Source organism: Populus trichocarpa, chromosome 1, assembly GCF_000002775.5.
Source record: "Populus trichocarpa isolate Nisqually-1 chromosome 1, P.trichocarpa_v4.1, whole genome shotgun sequence".
NCBI classification, from domain to species: Eukaryota; Viridiplantae; Streptophyta; class Magnoliopsida; order Malpighiales; family Salicaceae; genus Populus; species Populus trichocarpa.
This window is the reverse complement of record NC_037285.2, coordinates 15647968-15673077: the sequence shown is the minus strand read 5'-3', so window position 1 is coordinate 15673077 and position 25110 is coordinate 15647968. Positions and strand designations below refer to the sequence as shown.

At 30.2% G+C, this 25110-nt stretch overlaps 1 protein-coding gene across 6 annotated transcripts; it reads left to right on the top strand.

Moving 5' to 3' along the window:
* Nucleotides 1-11807: 11807 nt before the first annotated feature.
* LOC7472972 (coatomer subunit beta'-1) lies at nucleotides 11808-23332 on the top strand. Of its 6 annotated transcripts, none has more exons than XR_008058340.1 (26): nucleotides 11808-11945; nucleotides 12544-12564; nucleotides 12658-12719; nucleotides 12868-12922; nucleotides 13745-13781; nucleotides 13927-14252; nucleotides 14340-14471; nucleotides 14568-14716; nucleotides 15371-15439; nucleotides 15568-15718; nucleotides 15829-15894; nucleotides 16466-16654; nucleotides 16981-17121; nucleotides 17209-17283; nucleotides 17396-17572; nucleotides 17677-17768; nucleotides 17866-17982; nucleotides 18533-18647; nucleotides 18804-18875; nucleotides 19302-19498; nucleotides 19574-19667; nucleotides 20175-20281; nucleotides 20530-20659; nucleotides 20993-21199; nucleotides 21813-21876; nucleotides 22992-23332. XR_008058340.1 is itself a non-coding variant. In XM_024590177.2 (26 exons), the coding sequence occupies exons 1-25, from the start codon at nucleotides 11943-11945 to the stop codon at nucleotides 21830-21832; spliced, it is 2739 nt and encodes a 912-aa protein (XP_024445945.1). In that variant the 5' UTR covers nucleotides 11808-11942; the 3' UTR covers nucleotides 21833-21876; nucleotides 22992-23332. The 6 variants fall into 6 exon arrangements, 3 of the variants coding, with proteins under 3 accessions (XP_024445945.1, XP_052305985.1, XP_024445941.1); XR_002979027.2 differs by having other exon boundaries at nucleotides 20981-21199; XR_002979025.2 differs by lacking the exon at nucleotides 22992-23332 and adding an exon at nucleotides 22362-22749 and having other exon boundaries at nucleotides 20981-21199.
* Nucleotides 23333-25110: the final 1778 nt, after the last annotated feature.

Here is a 25110-nt window from a genome sequence, read left to right as displayed (position 1 = left end):
TAAGTGGAACATTCTTTTTTTGGTGCATACATGTCTTGTTATATCGATGTCAACGCACTATTACTCGAAATTTTTTAATCAGGTTGACTTTAGAAACAACAAACATGTTTATTTCTAAAACTCCATCGACGAGGAAATCAACCTCGTTGATATTGGCTTCAATAGTCATTCCCTTTCTTGAGTTACTTTGTTGAGCCTTATTTTGTTCATTTTGATTTGTTCAACTATCACAATTTCACTAACGAATTGTAATGTATACGAAAATAGTATTGTGTGAATAATGTTTTCACTAGGTAAGTTCTCATGAAAGATTAGAAAGGTCACAAACAGTTCCGTTTAAAACCCAGTCTACTTAGATAAAACTTTTTAGACCATATTTATTCATCGTACTGACTTTTCATATATGTGAACAATAACGTATACATTAACAAAACCAACCAGATAGTTCTAATGCAATTTTTAGAGAGTATAAGTTTATTACTCTCAAAGATCATCTTAAGATTTATAAATTTGCTAACTATAAACATTTTCATAACGACAGCTTCAACCTTGAAATTTTTATCCAAAGCTTTTCAAAGTGTCTTTGCACTCTTGATTGAATTATACAAATTATATTATGTATTGTTTAATCTATTTAAAATATAATTTTTTACCTATAAAATCATTATCATTCCATACGTCTAAAGCTACTATAATAATGAAATCAAATTCATTATTTGACAACTTTAGCACTTCTTCCTACAAGAATTTAACCAAGTTCAAAATTGACACATAAATCAATATTTTATATTGTCGCCATTTATAGTTTAATCCATTGAACTTTTTAAATTTCTCACTATGTACATCAAAAAATGATGGTGGAATCATCACTATCGAAGTAGTACTTGTTGAAATAATATTGGTTGGCAAAAACTAATTATCAAGTTAAAATATGATATAGATTATAAAAACAATAGCCTATAATATTTATAAATAAATATTTCAGCTCCACAATTAGTAAATAAAATAAAACTTGAAATAAAGCTACTTGATAAAAAAAATTAAATTATGCAAGGAAACAAATAAACACTTTTGTTTATTTTAGTTCAACTTAAACATGCATTATATCACAACAATATATTTAAACAAGAAAGATAAAATGCATGATTATACCACCAAGTTTGAAAGTAAACATGTATAAATTAAGCAAAGATATAAAACATGGTTTATAAAAGCCTAGTTTATAAAATATGTACCATGCAACAACTCAAAAAGATTTAAATAAATTGCATGAAATACAATTTTAGAAGATAAACTATAACTTTAAAACAAAAATACATAGCAACCTTCAAAAATTAAATAAAAGAAAAAAAAAACTGTAATAAACCAAAAGGTTATAAAGTAAAGCATATAGAATTAAACTTAAATATATATGTAAGAATATAGCTAATTAAAGGAAGTTAAATAATAACTTATTTTTAAAGATGCTAAGAACCTATATTACAATTAATCTATATTATTATTATCATTTTTTTAACAAGATAAACTAAATAAAGTCTAATATAAAGAATAAAGCCTTAAGATTGTTTTTCAAGATTGTAAATATATTAGACTAGTGAGTGAAGATGTTTACTGTATCATAACAAAAACATTCAAAACATAAAAATGATTCAAGAAAAGCTTAAAGTGCATACAATTTTAAATCTATAAACATGAAAAAAATAAAACCTATATGAAACATGCTTTCAACAAAAATATAATAAAATAATACTTGTATCAGTGTATGCATATTAATCATCTATTTAAACTTGCAATTGATACAAAATCAAAGTCTTAATATGCATACTAATAATAAAAATAATTGTGCTTAAATTAAAATAAAGAATGTTACTTACTTGTTGCAGCACTTTAAACTAATGAGACTTTTGTTATTAAGGATGAATTATTTATCCTTAAAATTTTATTATTCCTCACTTGTACAACTAAGATGTTTACAATATGTCTCTCAAGATTACAACAACGCCATTATGCTTAAATTAAAACAAAGAAGGGTATTTACTTATTGAATCACTTTAAAGTAATGAGACTTGTGTTATTGTCAATGACGAATTCTTTATCTTTAAAACTTTATGACTCCTCATTTGTACAACTAGAATGTTTGTAATATGTCTCTCAAGATTTTAATAACACTACATTGGTTTAAATGCACCTCTAAACAAGGTTTTTAAACCAAATATTGTGTAACTCAAATATTTTTCCACAAGAGGAAACTAAGTTCTATATTTGGGAGGAAAACCAAAGAAGAAAAAAAGAAGAAAACATTAAACTATAGGGGTGAGGAAAAGTGCATAAAAATATGAAAAAAATTGTTTTTAAACTCTTCCTTCAACCCCCCCTCCCCCGCCTATTTTTGTGATGGATTTTGAAAGTTAAAATGTTGAAGAATTAATTCTGGTAATAATAAGAATTAGTTATTACTTTACTAATCTTTGATTACACTATAAATCAATAATTAAATACGAACATAATGGCTATAAAATCTGTATTTTTTAAGCTGGAAAAATTATTTAGATTTGCAACAAAAGCTTTTGGAAGAGACTGATAACATTCATTGGTTGGGCTGGAAGAAATAGTTCTTCATAGACCAGGCCCAAGTCTAATTTTCAGTTGGTAAAAAACAAATCTTTTATGGACCAAGCCCAAGTCCAAATTCTAGTTGGTAAAAAATAATTTTTTATGACCTAAAATATTATTTTGTTTGTGCTCGTTTTGTCTATGATATCTCCCCTCTAAAAACTTGGGTGTTAAAGAGGTGAAATTTTAGCTTTTCAACTACTCACTTTAGAGGGTTTTGGGTTTCACTAAAACATGACAACTAATGGTTTTTTATAATTTATTTCTCATTCACTCATAATTTGTTTAAATCATATTAATGTTTTATGTTAAAGAGCATATATTGAAAATTAAAATATGTTTACACTCTTTGCATCTTATCATTATATGTCGGTTAGAGTAGGTGTTAACATCTCAATGATGATTGGATGTTGTGCTTCAGTGCATATGACCTAGATCCTAGTTTCATGCTTGCAATCACCTACTACCAGTGTTGATGATTAACTGTATTTTTGCATTAGCCTAGTAAATTTGGAGTTTGTCCATGACATGTGACGAACCTCTAAGTTAATTACAATTAACTAGGATGATTAACTTTGAACCTGTGTTATTGAAACCTTTGGTTATTTAAATCAAGTCAATAGAAGAAATGTAGATTATCGATGTCCTCAAATTACCATCCAATGAAATGGAAAAAAAATGTTGTTAATTCTAAAAATAAAAAGAGCTTTATTAGAGTTGTTAACCCCTCTAATCCTTTCAATTGTTATATCTTGTTAGTATCTCTCTCCCATTTTTGTTTTCATGCCACAATAACAATATAATTATGTTTTTCTTCTTTCTAATAAACTACCGAAAAATTAGGGAGAGGAGGGGGTATAGTTCTTCTCCTAGATGTTTTTATAATCAGTCACTAGTTGTTAATTTGTTTTTCTAGTATAGACTCTCTATGATAGTGTTATGTACATACAAACCTCAAATAAGCCCTCTAGCTATCTAGGGATTCATGATTGAGCCTTCAAACAAAATTTTTTCATTTAAATTGGGGTCTCTAACGTTTCAGATAATTTTTCATTGAGTCCCCTGTCCAAATTATATGCTTTTTCAAAGGTTAATAAAGCAAGAATTAATATGCATAGAAGTAAATAATATGTGTGTGTGTGTGTGTGTGTTAGAAAAAGAAATGATAATATAGGGCATTGTTCCTGAATAAAAAATGTTTTTAGCTTGCAAGGGTATATTATCTAAGAGGGTAGGAGCCAAAGTACCAAGAAAGATAAGGGAAGTTTTTGTTGATAATGATACTGACCATAGAAGGGATCATTTAGTGTCAAAGAACCATCTCAACCCAATAGCTTAAGCTGTTAGGTGAGGTCTCAGGATATGATTTATATTATTCTCTAACACGCCCCCTCAAGTGAAAGCCCTTTGGGCTTGAAACTTGCACAGGCCCACAATACCATGTGCTTAATTTTTATCAAATAAATAGAGATGGTGAGATTTGAACTCGTGACCGCTTGGTCATCAAGGCTCTGATACCATGTCAAAGAACCATCTCAACCCAATAGCTTAAGCTGTTAGGTGAAGTCTCATGATATGATTTATATTATTCTCTAATATTCAGATAGTGTTTATTTTTGTATATAAGCATTACATAATTATATATTTATTAACAAAAGAAAAAACCACAAAACTTGACCCCAATTAGCCAAACTTCGACATTACATTACACCATAGACTAAAAGAAGACATGATTTTCATGATTTTCATGTTTATTTTGTTATTCTTGCATGCTCAAATGTACTAAAAGAACTCAGGTGCACCATAAACTATTACATTATGTTTGACTTATACTTTTTTTTTCTTTAGTTAGTTATTTGTTATAGATCTTGATTTTTTTATTTCATCTTTTCACTTTAAGTTCATATGATTTAAATCCTGGTAATTCTGTTTAATTTGTGCGATTCATCATATTTATAGTGACTAAAATTACCTTGGTGTTGAATTTCTACTCAATTGTTCATGATAGGATTTAATTTTACTGGTTCAAAAAATTGAAACACCTACGATCGATTTTAAAATAGAAACAAAGAGTTAGTCCTTTTTTATTTTTTTATTGTTCATGAGGCATTGAAAAGTTTGTCTTTGTGTTTTTAGGGTTGAATTATTCAACCTTAAATTTTATTTATTTTATATTTTAGTCCTTGAAATTTGAGGGGAGAGAAAAAATAGTTGGTTGACCACATTTCAATGACGAAAAAAATCGATTTTGATGTCCAAAGTTTCTGTTGACAAGAGGAGTGTTATGGACGTGTATTTGAGCTTTCAACTCCGTTGGGGAACGCGGTTGAAACCGCATTCCCTTAAATTTTAAGTTTTGTTTTGCTAATTTTTTTATGTTTTCAAATGATTTTAATATGCTGATCTCAAAAATAATTTTTAAAAAATAAAAAAATATATTATTTTAATGCATTTCTAAGCGAAAAGCATTTTGAACCGCAACCGCTACCACTATCCCAAACATGACCGAACATCTTGTTGGAAAAGGAAGATTGAGGTTAAGGGTGAATTTTTGTGTTTGATTTAATTTTGTATTTTTTAACCGATTTAGGAGTGTTTTGAGGTTAGTAATTGGTTTATCAAGATTCTTAAGGTGTTTATTAAATGTTTTTAGATGAAAATATGTTAAAAATTAGTTTTAGAAAATCCATGACCTGTCTTTCCTCCAGCTTATCTAGAAGTTGGAATCTAGATTAGTAGATAATACATCATCTATTTTATTTTTTTAAATAAAAAAATAGATGACATGTTGTTTGTTTTTTTAATAAAAAAAATAATTGATCAAGGAGGCCACACATATAGGTTTAATTTTGCAAGTCCGCACATGCTAGATATTTCTTTATTAGACCAAGCACACTAGCCAATCTTTTAAACCTAGGTGTTGGGTTATCTTTTCATGGTCTTTTTATCTCATTTTTTTTATATTGATTGAAATAAACAATAAATAAAATACTTAGCATTATATTTAAATTATAATTCACTTTTGGCATTGTTAAATACTATTATGGGTTTTTATGAGAATGATAACAATTTGTTTTTTAATTATTATATATCTAATATGAAAAAAAATCAAAAAAATATTCATGAATATTCAATGAAGATAAAATTTCTTTTTTTGTTATTTTTTACATGATTCTATCATATTAATTAATTTGTTTTCCTTTAATCACATGCAAAATATTAAGACACTGTTTGAAAATTTTTTATTAAAACTTGCTTTTTAAGATCATGATAAATATTTATTTTAAAAAATAGTTATTTCTATTAAAAATATATTTTCCTTCAAACAATAAAAAAAGGAATTGATAACGAAATTGAGAAGCAACGTTTGTTCTACTTTTTTTTATTTTCTACTTTTTTTTATTTTAAATGGTAGAAGTTTTGGACAAACTTTTGTTTTAATACTACTTCCTTTTATTCAAAATTATGTTGTTGATAAAGAATTTTGCCATTGTTTTTAAGGATATCATATTTTTTTATAATAATATTATCAATGAATAGTTTTATATTAGCTTTACATGCATAATTTTAAATATTAACTGCTCATTGATATTAAATGAGAATAAAATATAGATTTTTATTGTATATTTTTTATATAATTTTCTAGAAATTATTGTTCTTATGTTTTTTCATATAGGTATATAAAAATAATCTATTCATAATTTTCTAGTTTTTAATTAAAAAAATTTCATGATCATAATAAGTTTTTTTCTTAAAACATTTTTTATCATAAAAAGAATATGTTTTTTTTAAATAAGAAAATGCATGAATAAGAAAATTAGTTTTTGAATTAAAAATATTTTTTTCCTGTTTAGCTCAAATATTAATATTTTTTAGACCTTTTTTTTGCTTGTTTTATCTTTTTATTCAATAAATTATGTCGTTAATAAAACAAAACATTTTGTTGTAAAAACAAAAAACAAATAAAAAAGGACACTTTGGATAAAAAAAAAATCATTTTTCTATAATTTTTTTTTTGTGATGTCAATTTTGATTATCGTATAATTCACGAGTTAGAAAGTTTAACCCTAGAAATTTAAAACATCATCATTTCAAAATTGTTTATAAAAAAAACATTTAATTAGTATCACTTTGAATTTTTTTTAAAAAAGTTAGATTAGGTTTCAATCAAGTTGAAGGAGTCATGGATGCACCTGCAAGGTTGAGAAGGTCACATCAAGTCAATTCTCACCCAGTTTAATTTCAAACTCGACATAGGTCATAGCCGAGGCCAGAGAGTCACCACGGATGCACCCATTAAGTTGATTAAGTCACACTAAATTAACTCCCTTGATTTAATTTGAAACTCAACTTAGGACAAAAGCCGAGTCAGTGGGTCACCATGTTGATCAACCAAGTCAGGTTTTATAACACTATCCAAAGCATCTCGTGGTAGCATGTGGAGCAACTAGTTAACTAAAACACTAAGAACTAGGGGTTTTTTTTTTATGATGTTTCACTATTTATGTGAGCATTGAAACATATCCCCTCATTTTGTTTTGTTTTGTTTTTGTCTTTTTTTTTCTAATTTTGTCCTTAATTTGTTTTATTTAATCTTTTTATGGTCTAATTCTATGAGATAAAATTCTTAAAATTCTAATAGAAAGACAAAACTAAAAAATAGATGATTGAAATATGAAACACACAAAAATACGTGTCCAACCTCAAAGTTTTTAAATTTTTTATTATGGTTTAAAATTTTGTTTTCTTCATTTATCAACCCGAAATTTGAGAGACGAGAGAGAAACTCATAAAAAATGAATAAAAGAAAAGTTATCGATTAACTACATTCAAGATATCAAAAAAAAAGGATCTTTGTGTCAATGAGTTTCTCTTCCCGGGAGGAGTTCAATAGAGGTAGTTTTTTCTCCAAACATAGTGGGATAAGTAGATTTGGTTTTGTTTGATTTATTTTCATTAGGTTATTTTTTATTTTTAGTGTGATTTTGAGATGTTTTAGGGTTGTTAAGTGGTTTTTCAATGTCTAAATGATGTTTTCGAGTGTTTTTAAGTTAAAACAAGCTATAAAATAGATTCCCCTTAATTTTTTGATGGTTTGTTTCTAGGTAAGGAGCTTGGTTAGCAATAGGTCACTTACTACTCTAGGCAACTTGTTGCCTGCTTTAAAAAGAAAAAAAGAATAGATGACGCGTTGTTTGTTCCTAATTAAAGAAAAACCCGACCACCTATGTTTTTTTTTTATTAAGGGTATCCCATCAGCACCAAACCTTTTTTTTTTGTTTTTTGCTTTTTATCCCTTTTTATTAATTATTTTTATTTACATAATAATCTTTTTACATTTTTTAGTTGCGTGATACTTTGAAGTGATAGTTTGATTTATATCATTTTTAGTTTTTATATTTTATATGAATTGACTATATTTATATAAAGTTTTTATAAAAATAAAAGATTATTAATTATTAGCAACAAAATTTAGCCACTAAGATAAAATGAATGTAAATATTTTAAATAAAAATAATAATCGATGTAAAATATTTGTATATGCATCTATCTTTTAAAACTATTATGAAAATTAACTTCTTGCTTTAATATTGAATTAATGAGAACGACTTATTTTTCTATTTATCAGTTCATATATTTTTTAATTTATTTTATAATACATAAACAACATCTTTTTGGTTCTAAGTTAAAACAAAATAATACATGAAAACATATTTGTAATATAAATATTTTTTTTATATTAGAAATTGACTTAAAATTTTATTCACGACTTAAACAACATGTTTGCTTTTATAAATTAAAAAAAAATCATGATACTTTAAAGTGCATTCACAATATTAACATATTTTTTACATATATTATGTTCGAAAGTAACTTGGACTTTTATCCACCGTGTAGCACATGTGATAAAATTAATGTATTACTATAATAGAAAGAGTCACTAGTCCTAATTATATAATTGTAAAATTGTATAAGAAACAAATCAACTATTCAATTATAAATTAGCTAATTAGTTAATACTAAACTAGTGGTCATGGTTATGCCGTGCGTTGGACTAAATTTTTTAATGTAAAAATAGGATACTCAAGTGATGATAATGTTTTTTTTTAAAAAAAAAAAAATTGAGACCCAAATAATTGACTTAACTAAATCCAACAAGTTTGTTTATTTAGAGCATATTTAGTATTGTAGTACTAGTTATTTTTCAAAGTGTTTTTTTCTTGAAAATATATCAAATAATATTTTTTTATTTTTAAAATTTATTTTTGACATCAGCACATCAAAACGATTTGAAAATATCAAAAATTTGAAGCAAAGAAAAAAATAAAAAATACTTTTGAAATGCAAAAACAAATAGCCTCTTAATAATATGGTAAAAAATAGACAATGGTAGTAAATAAATCAATTTGTTTTGTAATAATTAACTATAAAAAATGAGTCGCAATATCATACTCATATTAAGACGAAAGAAAAGTCTATTGGAGACTCATCGTCATTTTGTTGTGGACACCTTCTCACAACTAGAAAGAGCTCGCCAAGACAATTCTAATGCCATTATGAAAGGATGCACGACAACACTTAAAATGGTCGCATGCACTGTAAGAGAAACAACTCAGAAAGCAAACCATATAAAATATAATGAAGTGAGCATTTAATATTTATATTTAATCAATCAATTTAATTCAATTATTTGTTTTAAAAAGCTAAATTTAACAAAGAGTGACAAATAAAAAGACCCGAGATAAACTAGGTTATTTTTTAAATTAGTAAAAAATCCTATAGAAAACAAATAAAAGAAAATAACAAAACTCAATCTCTAATTAAATAAATATTAAATGATGAAACTGAAAAAAAAAATATGAGCTTAAAAAACAAAAAAGAAAAAGCAAGCAAACTCAGACGAATTTTCTAAACTTGAGTTAATCTCTTAAACTTGCAACTCATGAAATCTTAGACTCAGTATCAATTAAGAAGCTCATTTCCTAATCAATTTAATGTTGAAGGATGAAATTAGAAAAAAAAATGTATCCCTTTAAAAAATTTGACAAGGTAAAAAAAATAGCTATCAAAAGAATGAGAACAAAAATTGAAAGATGATGAAATTAAAAATATATATATATATTTTATAAATTCTTTAAAAATAAAACAAATAGTAACAAAATAACAATGATTAATTATAAAGAAAAAACAAATTGAAGAGCTACTTCAAAAATTATGAGTTTCAGACGCAAAAATCAAGGGTGAGAGAAAAAAAAAAGAAAAATAGAAAAGAAAAGACTGACGATACCAAACTAGAGGTATGAAAGTTACACATGTCGTCTAGGGAGGGAGGGTCTGCTGAGATGTTTCCAATGACATCAAGGGAGGCTGGTGGAATCCTCCGTACATGTTGCCTGCACACGGCGGAGTGACAGACACGCTGACTCGTATAATGCACTTGCTAATCATTTTTGTTTTTAAATAATATTTTATATTTATCAAAATATTAAATTGCTTCTTAGCCGACTTAATTATAACTAAAAAACTATGATGAAAATACTTAAAAGCCCATAGACACCAATTAAAGAAAATTTGCTTTTAATGGTAATTTAATCATTTTACCGTGCTTTAAAAAGTAAAATTTTGAAAAAACTCATTGACACTAGTTAAATAATTTTTTGTTAAGGGTAATTGATTCATTTAACTATGCTTAAAATATATAAAAATCGACTTGTCCTTAAATAATCTGACAATAATGAATGAACCTTGCAAAAAAGCTTATATTATCCTAATAACCAATTTATTAATTTTTTTAAAAAAGTAAAATAATCATTATATTATTCTAATGAACATGAATCCTTTCATCGTAAGGAATGTTTTCTCGCTCCTTAATTAGCTTTTAATAACAAAAACCTTGACCTTGTTAGGTTTATATAAAGATATTCAATCAAATTATGTCATATGAAATCATGGTTTGTTGCTAAAATTAATTTTGAAAATAGAAAACAATTATCCGGTAAGCTTAATTTACTATCTAATAGACTAGCTTTTATGAAAAAAAAAAAAAAGTCACATTTCAATAAGATATTGAATTCTTTAAGATGTTTTGTCCCCGAGGACAAACTTTATGAATCAGAAAAGCAGAGGAGATTTTTTTTTTCTTTTATAATGGACTGTCCCATATGAAATGAAAAACAAAAGGAGTACCACCACCCTTAATTTGTTTCTTTTTAAGAACAAAAAAATATATTTGTGCTAGAATACCACAATTGCAACCATTTGTCACTCTTACTGCTTTAGCAGTAAATAATAAATATATTTTAAAGTTAGCTTTCATGCATCGAAATTAATTTTTTTTAAAATCAATTTTAATTTATATGCAAAATATTCAAATTTGGATATCAATGTATTTGAAAAAATTATTTTCTGCCAACAATGTAAAAAAGGCAAATCCTCTTAAATGATGATAATAGGATGGTAACAGAAAATTATTAGTTGGATTATAAATGTTGTACAGTAGAATTAAAATTATAAATTTATATCAATTTTTTTTTAAGAGTGTGTTAGTAATTAATTTTTAATATATTTTTTCAAAATATATTAAAATAATTATTTATTTTAAAAAAAATTATTTTTGACACTACACCCAAAAACCATTTAAAAATATAAAAAGATATTTTTAAATAAATAAAATTTTAATATTTTAAAAAATATCTTTTTAAACGCGTCACTAAATTGCTTTGCGAGTATTTGGAAACGCGGGCCAACCCGAGTTTTCAAAATAATTAATATTTTTATGTTAAAAATTAAAAAAAATTTATGTTTTATATCATTTTGATGTGTTTATCTCAAAAATAATTTTTAAAAAATAAAAAAATATTATTTTAATATAAAAATTATTTAAAAAAACAAACATAATACACTTCCAAACATACACAAAAACGCGGCACTTTTAACAAGAGGGGGTCTATTCTTAAACAACTAAAATAAGAAGACCTACTGGTCAGTCACCAAAACTCATCCTATCCGCTCCTTCTTCCACGTTGCTAAGTCCGCACACGATTGGACACCTCTCTTAAACTCGTCAGCGTCCAATTCTCCACATCATCACCATTGAAATCCAGGAAGCAACCTAACTTACGCTACACCCCTCCATACTGTAGCTTCCCCCTTGCAGTGGCGATTTCGTAATTTTGTCCCTTAATTTACACACCATTTGTCTCTCACATATTATCACACTCAAGACTCGTTTACACAAAACCATACCCCGCTTTCTCTCTCTCTCTCTCTCTCTCTCTCGGAATTTAGAACCCGATCACCTGGATCTCTAACTCGCGCGATCTGCAAAAATGGTGAGTTCGTGATCCATTACCGTTTCGTGATCTATTGCGGTTTTTCTATTCACATCCAATTTGTGCTGTCGTTTTATAGCCTTCACTTTCGAGTTCGAGTATGCATTAGATCTGGTTGAAGTCTGCTTTGATTTGTTGCTGTTTTCTAATTAAGCATCTAATTGTATAAATTGTTAGCTTCTATTCGCACCACTCAATCATTTTTTCTGTTGAATTAATCAAATGCCTTACATTGGGATCGATTGCGCTCTGTTTGGTTGCTTGGAATCCGAGGTTCTTGATGTTCGCTTTGATTTGTTAGTGACCAAACGGATGTTTAGGTCTTGAGTTTTACTGAGATCTGGTGTTAGGGAATTTGAATTTTTAGATATTTGTGTAATGTGAGTTTTCGAGGTGTGTTTGATTGCTCAAAAAGTGAAGGAATAACCAAAAATTGTTTTGGTTATGACTTGATGTGTTTTGAGATTATGAATTTTTTCTTATTTTATTGTTAACTAATTGGATTAATGCGGATTTTATTTTTCTGGATTAATTTGAGATCTGGTATATAATTCCGGGACTGATGTTTTTTTTTTTTTATATGTTTGTGTATTAACAGCCTCTCAGACTCGAAATCAAGGTATTCTTATATATTTTCAGCTTCAATTCTATGAGTTTTTTTTTTTTCCTCTAAAATGACTGGGTAATATTCTGGCTTTGATATTTGGATCAGAGGAAACTTGCTCAAAGATCAGAGAGAGTAAAGTCAGTCGATCTACATCCAACTGAACCATGGTAAATTATATTCTTCTTTTTGCGTGTTTTCTTCACTTAATTTGTTAGTTATTTGAGTGCAGAGAGAAGTTGTAGATATGGTGGTATTTTAACTTGATGAATTTTATAGTTGATGTTCTGTATTAACTTGTGATTTGGGTTTCTGCAGGATTTTAGTGAGTTTGTATTCAGGGACTGTGTGTATCTGGAACTACCAGTCACAGGTATGGGAATGTAACCACACTTGTTTTTCTTCACGATTCTGGTTTATTTACACATGGAATTTTCAGCATTAACAATAAAACGTTTGAAGTAGGGTGATTGTTATTGATGATCATGATAATTTTCTAAAAATTATGTATATGTTTTATTAGTGAAGCAACATGGCTAGTAACTTTAGTTAACGTTGAGTAGGTATGGGGTCCCAAGATCATTGTTTCTTATGAGAGTGCTGATAATTCTCAATCATCTCCTGTTCTTATTTTAGAGAAAAAACTACAAAGAAAACACAATCCTGGTTTTCCACCTTAGTTGCTTTCTGTTACGAGTTAGGGCATGAGGGTAATGCGCTTATGGTAAAACTGAACAAGTTACATGTGATTGGGACCGTACCTAGTAGTACTTTCTCTTAACTTGTGAAGCTGGTTGCTATTTGGATTTGTTTTCATCAGCTGGGAACAACGATGAAGTACCAGACTATTAGGGGTAGGAAAAGCTGCAATATGGTATGAGTTGTTTGCCCCCCAGCTAATTGATCATGGAACATGAACTGAGAGAGCAAGCAACACATCACACCATATCAATGGGGAGCTTTACAATTTATTTTTCCATTTTTGTAGACCAAGTAAGCTTGGGAAATAAACTTAGCTGCTGACTATCTTGTGAGAAGCTTGTCTTGAAATGTATTTTTGTTTTGCTACAGTCACAAATCAGCAGCCAAAAGTTTCTTTTTGTTGTTTTTGAGCTTGAAATTTTCTTACAATTGATTATTTTCTTGAAGTTTTTATTTTTTCCCTTTTAATCTAAATCTCCTTGATCTCCTCCAGACCATGGCAAAGTCTTTTGAGGTCACTGAATTACCAGGTATATTATAATATTCGCTTTATTTATGAAGCCATTGTAAAAAATTCTCTAATACTTCATCTCTTTATTTGCATATGATGTGAAGTGAGCTTTTTTCTTCTTTGTAATCATCATATATTCTGAGGTTTACATTATGTTTCTGCAGTTAGGTCAGCCAAGTTTATAGCACGAAAGCAGTGGGTTGTTGCTGGGGCCGATGACATGTATATTCGTGTGTACAACTACAACACAATGGATAAGATAAAAGTTTTAGAGGCGCATACAGATTACATTAGATGTGTGGCTGTCCATCCTACCCTTCCATATGTGTTGTCATCATCTGATGACATGCTTATAAAACTTTGGGATTGGGAGAAGGGTTGGGCCTGTACTCAGATATTTGAGGGGCATTCTCATTATGTGATGCAGGTTACTTTTAATCCTAAAGACACCAACACTTTCGCAAGCGCATCCCTTGATCGCACCATAAAGGTATAAGGGGTGTTCTCTGCTGCTAACTTTTTGTAAATGCATTATGTGCTCCACTTGGTTCAGTTAGTTGATATTTCTTTGTTTTAGATATGGAATCTTGGCTCTCCCGACCCAAATTTCACTCTGGATGCCCATCAGAAAGGAGTAAATTGTGTCGATTACTTTACTGGTGGAGATAAACCTTATCTAATAACTGGTTCTGATGATCACACTGCGAAGGTCTGTCCTTCATATATTTATTTAGTTTTTTTTTGTCATGCTCGATTAACATATTTATCTTGATTTTGAATCTTAACGGACCATTTTTTCAACCAGGTATGGGACTATCAAACTAAAAGTTGCGTCCAGACTTTGGACGGCCATACACACAATGTCTCTGCTGTATGTTTCCATCCCGAACTTCCAATAATAATTACAGGTTCTGAGGATGGGACTGTTCGTATATGGCATTCAACAACTTACAGGTAATTCTTTCTCCGTATAAACATAATTTTGTCATGTCTGTGATAGCTTTTATGTGCACTTAATTATCTGCTCTACATGGTAACTGGAACATATACATTCTGATTGAATTAGAACATCTCTTAGAGATGTTTTTTCAGCACCTTTGCAAGAACATTTGGCGGGCCAACTTCCTTGGATATTTTTTTTTCCAATTTTTATATACCTCTCAATCTGAGATTATGGACTAGTTTGTGTAGGCATCATGGGCTTCCTAGAGTCTTGCACACCTGAAAAATATTCCTTATGCACCTGTTTAGTCAATTAGCTTCAGGATTTTAATTTTACTGGCATGTGAAATTGTCATGAATTTCTGCATATTTGCAGCCATAATTTGATATTAAATTGAAGATTTTTTTCTATTGGTGAATGCACAGCCCAGTATGATCTGAATTAGGCTGATTCTTTGAGTTGTTAAATTCTTTGGGGTTAGAATTGATGCAAAATCTTGAAAGCTCAAGCTAAATAGTTGCATCATGTTTCTCTTTATTTTTCTTTGTTGTAAACCTATAACATTGCATATATATTGAAATTATCTGAATCTTTGTAATTTACAAGGATAGATTTCTGTTTGCCTTAATGTTTCAGACTTCTAATACATGTTTCATTTCCTACAGGCTTGAGAACACCTTGAATTATGGCCTAGAAAGAGTTTGGGCTGTTGGATACATGAAAGGTTCACGCCGGTATGTGTCTTGATTAGTTTGTTGATGATCAACCCTTCCACCATTTGGGGAATAGTTGAACATCTTTTGAAACTGAGTTTTTGTCGATGATGAGTAAAAGCAGAATGTTTATCAATTTCTTTGTGCAGTATTGTGATTGGGTATGATGAAGGAACCATTATGGTCAAGATCGGCCGAGAAGAACCTGTAGCTAGCATGGACAATAGTGGAAAGATTATATGGGCCAAGCACAATGAAATTCAAACTGTGAACATTAAGAGTGTGGGGGCAGATTTTGAGGTTTGGGTTCCAGTTAGACCACCTCATAATTGCTACTTAACATACAATCTTAATGTGAAAAAGGTTCTTTTGCTTGGCATAACATCACCCTTTTGTTATCTATGCTTTAGGTCACTGATGGTGAAAGATTGCCTTTGGCTGTTAAGGAGTTGGGAACATGTGATCTTTACCCCCAAGTGAGTTTGCAACTTTTTTTCTCATTCCATGATTTTTTATGTTTCTTTTTGTCCCTCACCTGCACCTAAGGTTCCATCATATTAAGTAAGGCTGCATCGTTTAAAGCTACATTAATTTCTTCATGCATCTCAGCGGGGTTAATGTAACATATTTTAGATTTTTTAACATTCTTTCTAAGAGTTATTCGTTGGTTTAAGAAAATTCAATTGATGTAGCAGCCCAGAGCAGATGGCCATTTTTTCCTGGTAGGACATAAAGTCTGCAAAATGTCTCCTAAACTCAATTTAGATGCTTGATAGACAAATTAATGTTTTTTTTTTTTTTTATGGTCCCTTGCATCATTTCTTTTTTCCATTTTTTTGTGGGAGTATTCCTTGTTACATGTATATGCATAGTATCATGGACTAGTTTTTCAAGGTGGAAGGGAAACTTGTAACATGCATAGACATAGCATTAATGGTGTTGAGAGTAAGCTAGGAAAAACACGTGCTGATTTTTTTTATAATCTATCTTGAAATGTACATTTGTGTACATGGGTGACTTAGTTTTTCTTCCACACTTATATTACAGATCTTAAAGCACAATCCCAATGGGAGGTTTGTTGTTGTCTGCGGAGATGGTGAGTACATCATATATACAGCTTTAGCATGGAGAAACAGATCATTTGGTTCTGCACTTGAATTCGTTTGGTCTGCTGATGGTGAATATGCTGTTAGAGAAAGTACATCAAAGATAAAGATTTTCAGTAAAAATTTCCAGGTATGTACACTTTTAGCTTATTTCATCCTTTCTCTTAAATTATTGTTTTGTTCTGGAGAAGTGGAAATTTTTTGACAAGCTGGCCTGTATAGAAAAGCAATGTAATATGCCAAGCTTCTTTGATGAAAATTGTTGAACATTTATCTCAAGAGCCACTAGTAATGCTCTCCCGGTTCATCTTGTGATTTGTCTAATCATGTTCAGGCTTATATTTCCTGGGGGCTAACAGAATTGTTTTTTATTCTCAAAACTCATCAATCTAGCTGTTATGTAAATTCTTTACTATTATGTGAAGTATGGAGTCAAATGATGGTAAATTCTTTCAGGAAAAGAAGAGCATCCGGCCAACCTTTTCAGCTGAGCGTATTCACGGAGGAACCCTGTTGGCTATGTGCTCAAATGATTTCATTTGTTTCTATGACTGGGCTGAATGCAGGTTGATTAGGAGAATTGATGTTACTGTGAAGGTAAGACCAGATGTTTCTCCAATATCATGGGTTTTTTTATACCATGTTCCTTTTGTAATTATTAATGCTTGATCTTGAATATATCAGAATCTCTTTTGGGCTGACAGCGGAGATTTAGTGGCTATTGCAAGTGATACGTCATTCTACATCCTCAAATACAATGTAAGGCTCCTTATTAGATTATCCTCTGGGATTTCTTGAATTGTCTGTACATTCACTTGCTGCCTTCATATTGCATACATTTATTTTAAATGATGTTTGTTTAATTTTGCAGCGTGAGATAGTTTCATCTTATTTAGATAATGGAAAACCTGTAGATGAACAAGGTATTGAGGATGCATTTGAGCTTCTTCATGAAACCAATGAACGTGTCAGAACTGGCTTATGGGTTGGGGATTGTTTTATATATAACAACTCCTCCTGGAGGCTTAATTATTGTGTTGGAGGCGAGGTACTTTGCATCCTTGTGCTTGCCACAGAATTTCCTAAATCCAGATACAACTTGTTTCCGCATATTTGATGTTGCTGTATTGATAGCTAACCCAATTGTTTTAGGTAACCACTATGTATCATCTGGACCGTCCCATGTACTTACTGGGGTACCTTGCTGGTCAAAGTCGGGTGTATTTGATAGACAAAGAATTCAAGTAGGTGTTTTTTTCATATCAGTTTTTGGAAGTTACATGATCTAATTATTTTTCTTTTAACCTTTCTTTGCTGTTTTCTTCTTTGGTTATCATGCAGTGTCATGGGGTACACTTTACTCCTTAGCTTAATTGAGTACAAGACTCTGGTGATGCGGGGAGATCTGGAGAGGGCCAGTGAAGTTTTACCTTCAATTCCTAAAGAACACCATAATAGGTATTCATCCTGTTTACTAGTTCTTAGATTTTTGGCAAATGGATATTTACATTTGTCCTCTGCAAAATGAGTGATTTTACAATTGGCTGCTGGGAAATACTGTGTATTTTTGGGTGTTCAACATCAACATTGCTACATGCTTGTCAAATTATTACAAAATAGAAATAGTAGCATGTTTTTACTATTAGATTCTCTTTAATTTCTTCATTTTATGATAATTTATATTATATTCTTATTTTTTGTTGCCCCCCCCCCCCTTTTTTTTTTATAAAAACATTTTTTCTGTTGGTATGCCCTGTGGACAATTTTTTTTTTTAGTAGCATAGCAGTATACACAACTTGTGTTTGTGTTTTGAATGTTCTTGCAATTTCCAAGTTAAGAGATTGAAATGTGATTGCAGGGTTTTGGCTATTCGCTTTCCCTTTCCCTTTATAAATGTTTCATAGAATTTCATAATTCTGTCATTTGCTTTACTTGTTGTTAGTTAAACTGTGAAGTTTGGCTGTTGAAGTGTTTATTTTCTGATGGACAATTAACTTTGATTGCTAGTGTGGCTCGTTTCTTGGAATCACGAGGCATGATAGAGGATGCTCTGGAAGTAGCTACTGACCCTGATTACAGATTTGAGCTAGCTATTCAGCTTGGTAGATTAGAGGCTGCGAAGGTGAGGTCAATTGATTCTACTTTTGGTTGGACTCCACAATTAGTCATGGAAGCTTTTTTTTCATTTTCATGTTTTAATCTTGTCTTCTTGATATTTGTCATCTCCTTTGGATGAAATGACAACTTTGTGTCTGCTCTGAATGTCTTTCTTTTACAGGAAATTGCCAGTGAAGTGCAGAGTGAGTCAAAGTGGAAACAGTTGGGAGAGTTGGCCATGTCCAGTGGAAAGGTATCGTGTTACTTGAACAGACATTTAATTGCCAGAAATAATTATGGCCTTCACTGCAGTAAACTAATACATAATATCTTATCCATCCTGGGTACATTGTATGATGAGATGGATAACAGAATGAAGAATTATTCTCCCACTTAACCCAGAAAAAAATTATTTGGTCTAGGAGACAGCTGCTTGAAATAATAATATTGTCTTTGTACTTTGTTTTTGATTGAGGTTGGGCTGGTCAGATGAAATAGTTTGATTTAACAACCTTCATGAATAAATGGGCAAATAACACAGCATACCAGTGCTTTTGTTGGATTTTAGATCTAGTTGTTTTTTTTTGCTGCGTATGTTGATTCCATGTCACATTTCAGGCAGCATTCTGGGTTACAGTTTTGCTCTGATTATATCTTATTTTGAGTTACTGTGCTGCAGTTGGAAATGGCTGAGGAATGCATGAGGCATGCAACAGACTTGAGTGGTTTGCTGCTACTGTATTCTTCCTTAGGAGATGCTGAAGGGATATCAAAGCTTGGATCCTTGGCAAAAGAACAGGGGAAGATAAATGTTGCATTCCTTTGTTTGTTCATGTTGGGCAAAGTTGAAGACTGCCTCCAGTTGTTGGTGGAAAGGTAATTTTCTTTTGACTACTTAAGATTAGAATGGAGGTTATTTCAAATTGAGATACTGAAGCATTATTCTGGCAGCAATCGGATACCTGAGGCTGCTTTGATGGCACGATCTTATCTTCCCAGCAAGGTTTCAGAGATTGTTGCAATTTGGAGGAAAGACCTGAACAAGGTATCTTGTGTTTTTGTTTCACTTAGAATATCTAGGGTCCCTGGCAAGTCTGCATGAACTTCCCCTTCTCTTTTTCTACCTGTATCCAAGTATGTGAAATTAGTTTCTTACTTGTTGAGCAATGCTTCCATTGGTTTACATAATCGAAAAGCTTCAAGCAAATTAGTTCAAAAGAGAGAATTATTCAACTTCAAGCAACATTATATTGTAAATCTTGCCTGAGATAGCTTGTGATAAGCTATAATTCATCATGTTTCTTTTCCCTGAGAAATGCTTTCTCCAGTCTCCACCTCACTAGGTTGTTATACAAAGAACTCCAGTTACAGTTAAAAAAATTATGTCCATTATTCTATTATTATTGATATATACATATATATTCCTTGTTATTCTATTCAAGATTTCCACAATAATTATTTTTTTTCTTAAATAAAACTAACATGTCCCTAGATAATTTTTGAAAAATGCATTTCAGGAGTCTTGTAAGTCGTAGTTTGTGTTTCTTTATAGGTCAATCCAAAAGCTGCAGAATCTCTGGCTGATCCTGAAGAATATCCAAATTTGTTTGATGATTGGCAAGTTGCTTTATCTGTCGAATCTAGAGCTGCAGGGACAAGGTACTTTTGTAGGGCACACATGCGTACACCATGAATTCACATGGCTGCTATTGTCTTTGAATGAAATGTTTCTTCTTAACTAGTTGCAATGCATAACTGATTAGTTTAGCTGAACAAGAATCTTTCTTTCCAAATTCCCTAGAATTGATAATTTGGGACAATATCCCAAGAGTTACAAGGGAGCTCATAATTTTAATGTGAATTTTTGAATTACTAGTTTATTGATGGCTCTGTTATTGCTCCTGTAGGGGTGTGCATCCTCCCGCAGAGGACTACCAATACCATGCTGATAAACCTCACATCACCCTCGTGGAGGCTTTCAGAAACATGCAAGTAGAAGAGGAGGAACCTCTTGAAAATGGAGACTTTGATCATGAGGTATTTTGTCAATTGGGTGTTGAATCGCCTTTTCATACTCAGCTGCCTTTCTTCATTCCATCTATGCTAAGGTTATGATGACGTTATGAGATGTGCATTTGCATTTCATCTGCCAAGAAATCTATATCCTAATGGTCAATGCCATGCATTTAACCTACTTCAACCTCACAAAAGCTCACTTTTAAGGAGTTTGATGTGCAAGTAGTTTATAAATTCCTGATTTTCCTTAAAATTAGGGGTGCAATAAAGCATTATTAACTATTATGGTTTTCAGATTTTGACTTTTTTTTTTATCCTGATATGTAAAACTATATTCATCAGTCTGATGAACAGAATGGAGACGAACATAATGCCGAGGAACAGAATGGCGAAGAAGGGAGCCAAGAGGAAGCAGTTGTGGTGGATGCAGATTCCACAGATGGTGCTGTACTTGTTAATGGAAACGAACCTGAGGAAGAGTGGGGTACGAATAATGAAGAAACCCCGTCAGCCTAAAAGCAAATTGGTTGGGGCAGTGTGAAAATCCAAATTTTGTCTCTGGTGATTAATTGATTCTAAAGTGCCATCTCTAACTCCCGATCTCACATGTTATTTTTTCTACCACTACCACAACTAGTAAAAATATTTGTTTTTGTTTTATCAATGTGCTATGCTAGCACTATATCTGTCTGGCTCATCAATATCTGACACAAAGTTTAGGTCTAGTCAGGCTCAGGTGGTGCTAGTTTTCTAACCGATGGCTGGGTCTTAGTCTTGCAAGTTCTAGCTGTTATTACTCTTTACATTATTCATTTTTGAACAAGCATGCATCTAACATATGGTAGTTGAGGGCCAATCCAATTTCTGACTTAAATTGATTTACTACTTAAAAACATCTCTAGGAGTGTTAGACTACTTCCAACCATTGCTGTTAGATTTAAAAGTGTTGAATTTATGTTAGCTATCCACTCCTTGTAATTTCCATGTGCTGTTAGTTCTAGTTTTGTTACAATATGTGCTTGCATTTTGGCTCTTCTCTTTGACGTTTGGAAAATTTCAAATTTATTTTGTTGAGGTTTTCAAAAAAGTTTTCCTTTTAGTGGAGTCATTTGTGATTTGAGTGGGTGGGTGTATGACATCTTGGTCCTTACTCCTCTACCCATTTTGTTTGCAGTGCTTACACCACATCACTAGGTCTTCTTTCAAGTCAATCGGTCCAGCTGTATTAATCCCGTAAGGTGAGCAAAGCATGCTTTAGATATAATGGATAGGTTTGTATAGAGAGATGAACAAGTTTGAACAGAGCATCGGTATGCAACCAGAGTGGTTGTTTGGTGGAAAATATTGAAGAAACTCCACAAGAGTGGGATCTGGCAGAAAGTTGGACTCACTACACTACACAATTGAATATGTTTTGGATAGGGCACTTTAGCATCGTTTATGTTGATTGTGCACTGTCAATTTGGCCTACTCATTGCTAAGATTGATGATGATTTTTCACAACGTTTCAAATGTGGTGATTTTTTGTTTTCTTGCCTTGGAAGTATGGTTGATATTTGGTTTATAGTTAAATGACGATGAAATGCAGTAAATGTTTACCTTTGCTACATGCTTAAAGAACGAGTAACTTAAAAGATATCGGCTCTATTTTTCAATGATAGTAAATTTACTTCATATGGTGGTTTCCTCCCCTTTTATTGTTTATTTTCTTGGGTGAACTCAGGTTTCTTGCTGGATGCTAGAAAAAAAGGTTATTATAGGGATCGGTTGTCTCTTTCCAGGTGGTGTGGCTATATAGCGCATTGAATTTTGTCATGGAAGATTTAGTATAAAGGATTCCTAGTTTCGTTTATAATTGTTGATGTTTTAGCATATTCTTTGAGGCCCTCGTATTCCTGAAGTTTCTTATTGTGAATTTACAAAGTTGAATTAGAGATTGCTCTCATCCAACTCCCTTTTTGCCTCGCATATTATTTATTTGAAACTCCACGGTATTCTTTTTGTGTTTTGAGAATTTCCTACGAGTGTAATTCGCCATGTACACATACTTGAAGAAACATGATTTTTGTTTGTTGGCACCCTATCAATAATTGCCAGGATCTTCCATGTAATGATTCTTACGTCTGATGAATAGATGTGGAAATGCGTAGATAAATCGACTTTTTATCAATAGCTGTGTAAAATGCACTACTGTGATTTGGCTTAAAACCTGTTTAAGGTCCCAGAAATCCTATTTGACCAAATGAAATGTGTTATAAATAGGGTGGGGGTGTTTAAAAACACTGGTTTATCTGTATTATTTGCGTTATCCAATATGTTTCAACTCATAAGTTAGATATTGTGGATTTTGCAGGGTTAAAAAAATCAAAAACATAAATGTCACGGGTTGGGGTGGTGTGTTGAGATTTTTGAAACCTCATGAACTTTATCTATCTTGTATATCCTGTAACAACAAATTTAATTTGTTGTTTTATATTCTGTTTTTGTTTTTTTGGTTATAACTTGTAATAGGTTTTAGGCTAATTTATCAAGTTTAAATTTTAGTTTTGATTCAATTCAACATATGAAAATTAGTTGGATTTCGAGTTTTAAGGTGATTGTTTATATTTTTTGTGACTAGATTGGTTTAACAATAGTGTTTTGGATTAAAAATAAATTTTTAGATAAATAAATAAAGAATATTATTTTTCCAAATTTTAGAGATGAACAGGTAATATTATAATATTATGTTTGCCTCATTAACCTTAAAAAAAATATAGGCTCATTGGTGGGCTGTTGTTTAAGTAGGTCAAGTGTTAGGCCTGATCTACCAAGCCTAACACCTTGAAAAAATGCTTCTATAATACATTAGTATATATTTGTTTTTCAAATAAATTTTGGATTTATGCTGTAATTAGCTTGTGATGATATTTTTAATAATATTATGTATGTTTAGTTTTTAAAGATGTAGGTATGATTTATTTTTTTTAAATTTTATATAGATTAAATTTGTTTTTTTAATATTGATTTTTTTAAAAGATTTTTCATATGTGGAGCCTTGTATTTTTTTTTTGTATTCAATAAATTTTATGTGTATCGATTTCTATTATAAATTTTATGTGTTTTTCTATTACAAATTTATTTTGATAGAGAAATTCATTAAATGCAATAAGCTAAATTACTCGTGTTGTGATGTTAAATATTTTGATATTCATTTATTGCTTAATTTCTTACAATATCTCAGTATTAGGTTGATGTTTTATTTTGCAATTGTAATTTTTTTATCATGTAATTAAATAAAAAATAGTTTTGAAAAAAAATTATAATCTCACTAGAGTCCATAACCCGGTTCACGGGTTTTGCGTGCTATCTTGGGTTATCCAGTTCATAAGTTTGACGAGTTCATTCGCTGACTGGATATGCTTCTTGGTTTTTGGTCCGTTAATTGTTTTTAATAGTTTTTTTCTCTATTTTATTCTTCAATATTTGATTGATTCAAAAATAAACTGCAAGATTTATTTCTTTTTTGTTTTCTTTAAGGTTATCTATGTTTCAAATAAGTTTTTATTTTTAGGTTGATACTCAATTTTGTGACAATATATTTTTATTATATAATTAAAAAAATTATAAAAAAATTATTAAACTTAATAGAGTCTATGACATGATTTGTTTGAAGATTGAGATCAATCTAATATGTTTTTTTTTTTAAATTATCATCTCGAAGTTTTATTAAAACCAAAGTCATGTTTTTACCTGTTATCAAGATTATATTTTGATTTATGAAATCAATTAATTTTAATTTAGGTTAATTCTTACGTGATTTAGTTTGAAACTTGAGTTAAGTGAAAGTTAGGTTACGAAATTTTAAAATTAATATAATAAATTAGGTTTAATAACACAATTAAAAAATTATTTATTATTTTAATATTTTAAAAAATTTATCGAATGCGGAAGAACAGAATAGTAGTAATGATATAAAGTTGTTTCGGTGTAAACTCAAAGAAACTTTAAGAATATATATATTAGAAGGACGTGACTTCTGATATGGAAGAGCTTGACAATATAATTATGGTTTTTAAATATTTGCATTCTAAATAAACAATTATTTGAAAGATCTGCTGTTTCAAATCAAACAAAAAATTGTTCAAATCAATGATTAATATAAAAATATTATTATTGACGTGTTATTTAAATAAAGAAAAATCGACACTAATATGATATCTTAAATCTAATGAGGGGAATGTTAAATAAAGAAAAATTGACACCCACATGATACTTCACACTAGCAAAAACAATTATAATATATAGACGGACATACTGATAAATAGATTATTGTGAATTTTTTTTTGACTGAATATGTTCTACCAATATTCATGATAAACATCAATAAAAATATTTTCTCAACAAATTATTACTAATAGATTTATTAACGGACTACAAATCACTAATGAGAATTTTTCTGACAGATTATTTTTATCTATAGATCCATAAAA

What these genes read in the sequence shown, in the direction of transcription:
- LOC7472972 (XM_024590177.2), top strand. An exon ending in GTGTGGGGGCAGATTTTGAG is followed by an intron (nt 15,719 to 15,828) that starts GTTTGGGTTCCA and finishes TCTATGCTTTAG; the next exon opens with GTCACTGATGGTGAAAGATT. An exon ending in TGGCCATGTCCAGTGGAAAG is followed by an intron (nt 18,876 to 19,301) that starts GTATCGTGTTAC and finishes ACTGTGCTGCAG; the next exon opens with TTGGAAATGGCTGAGGAATG.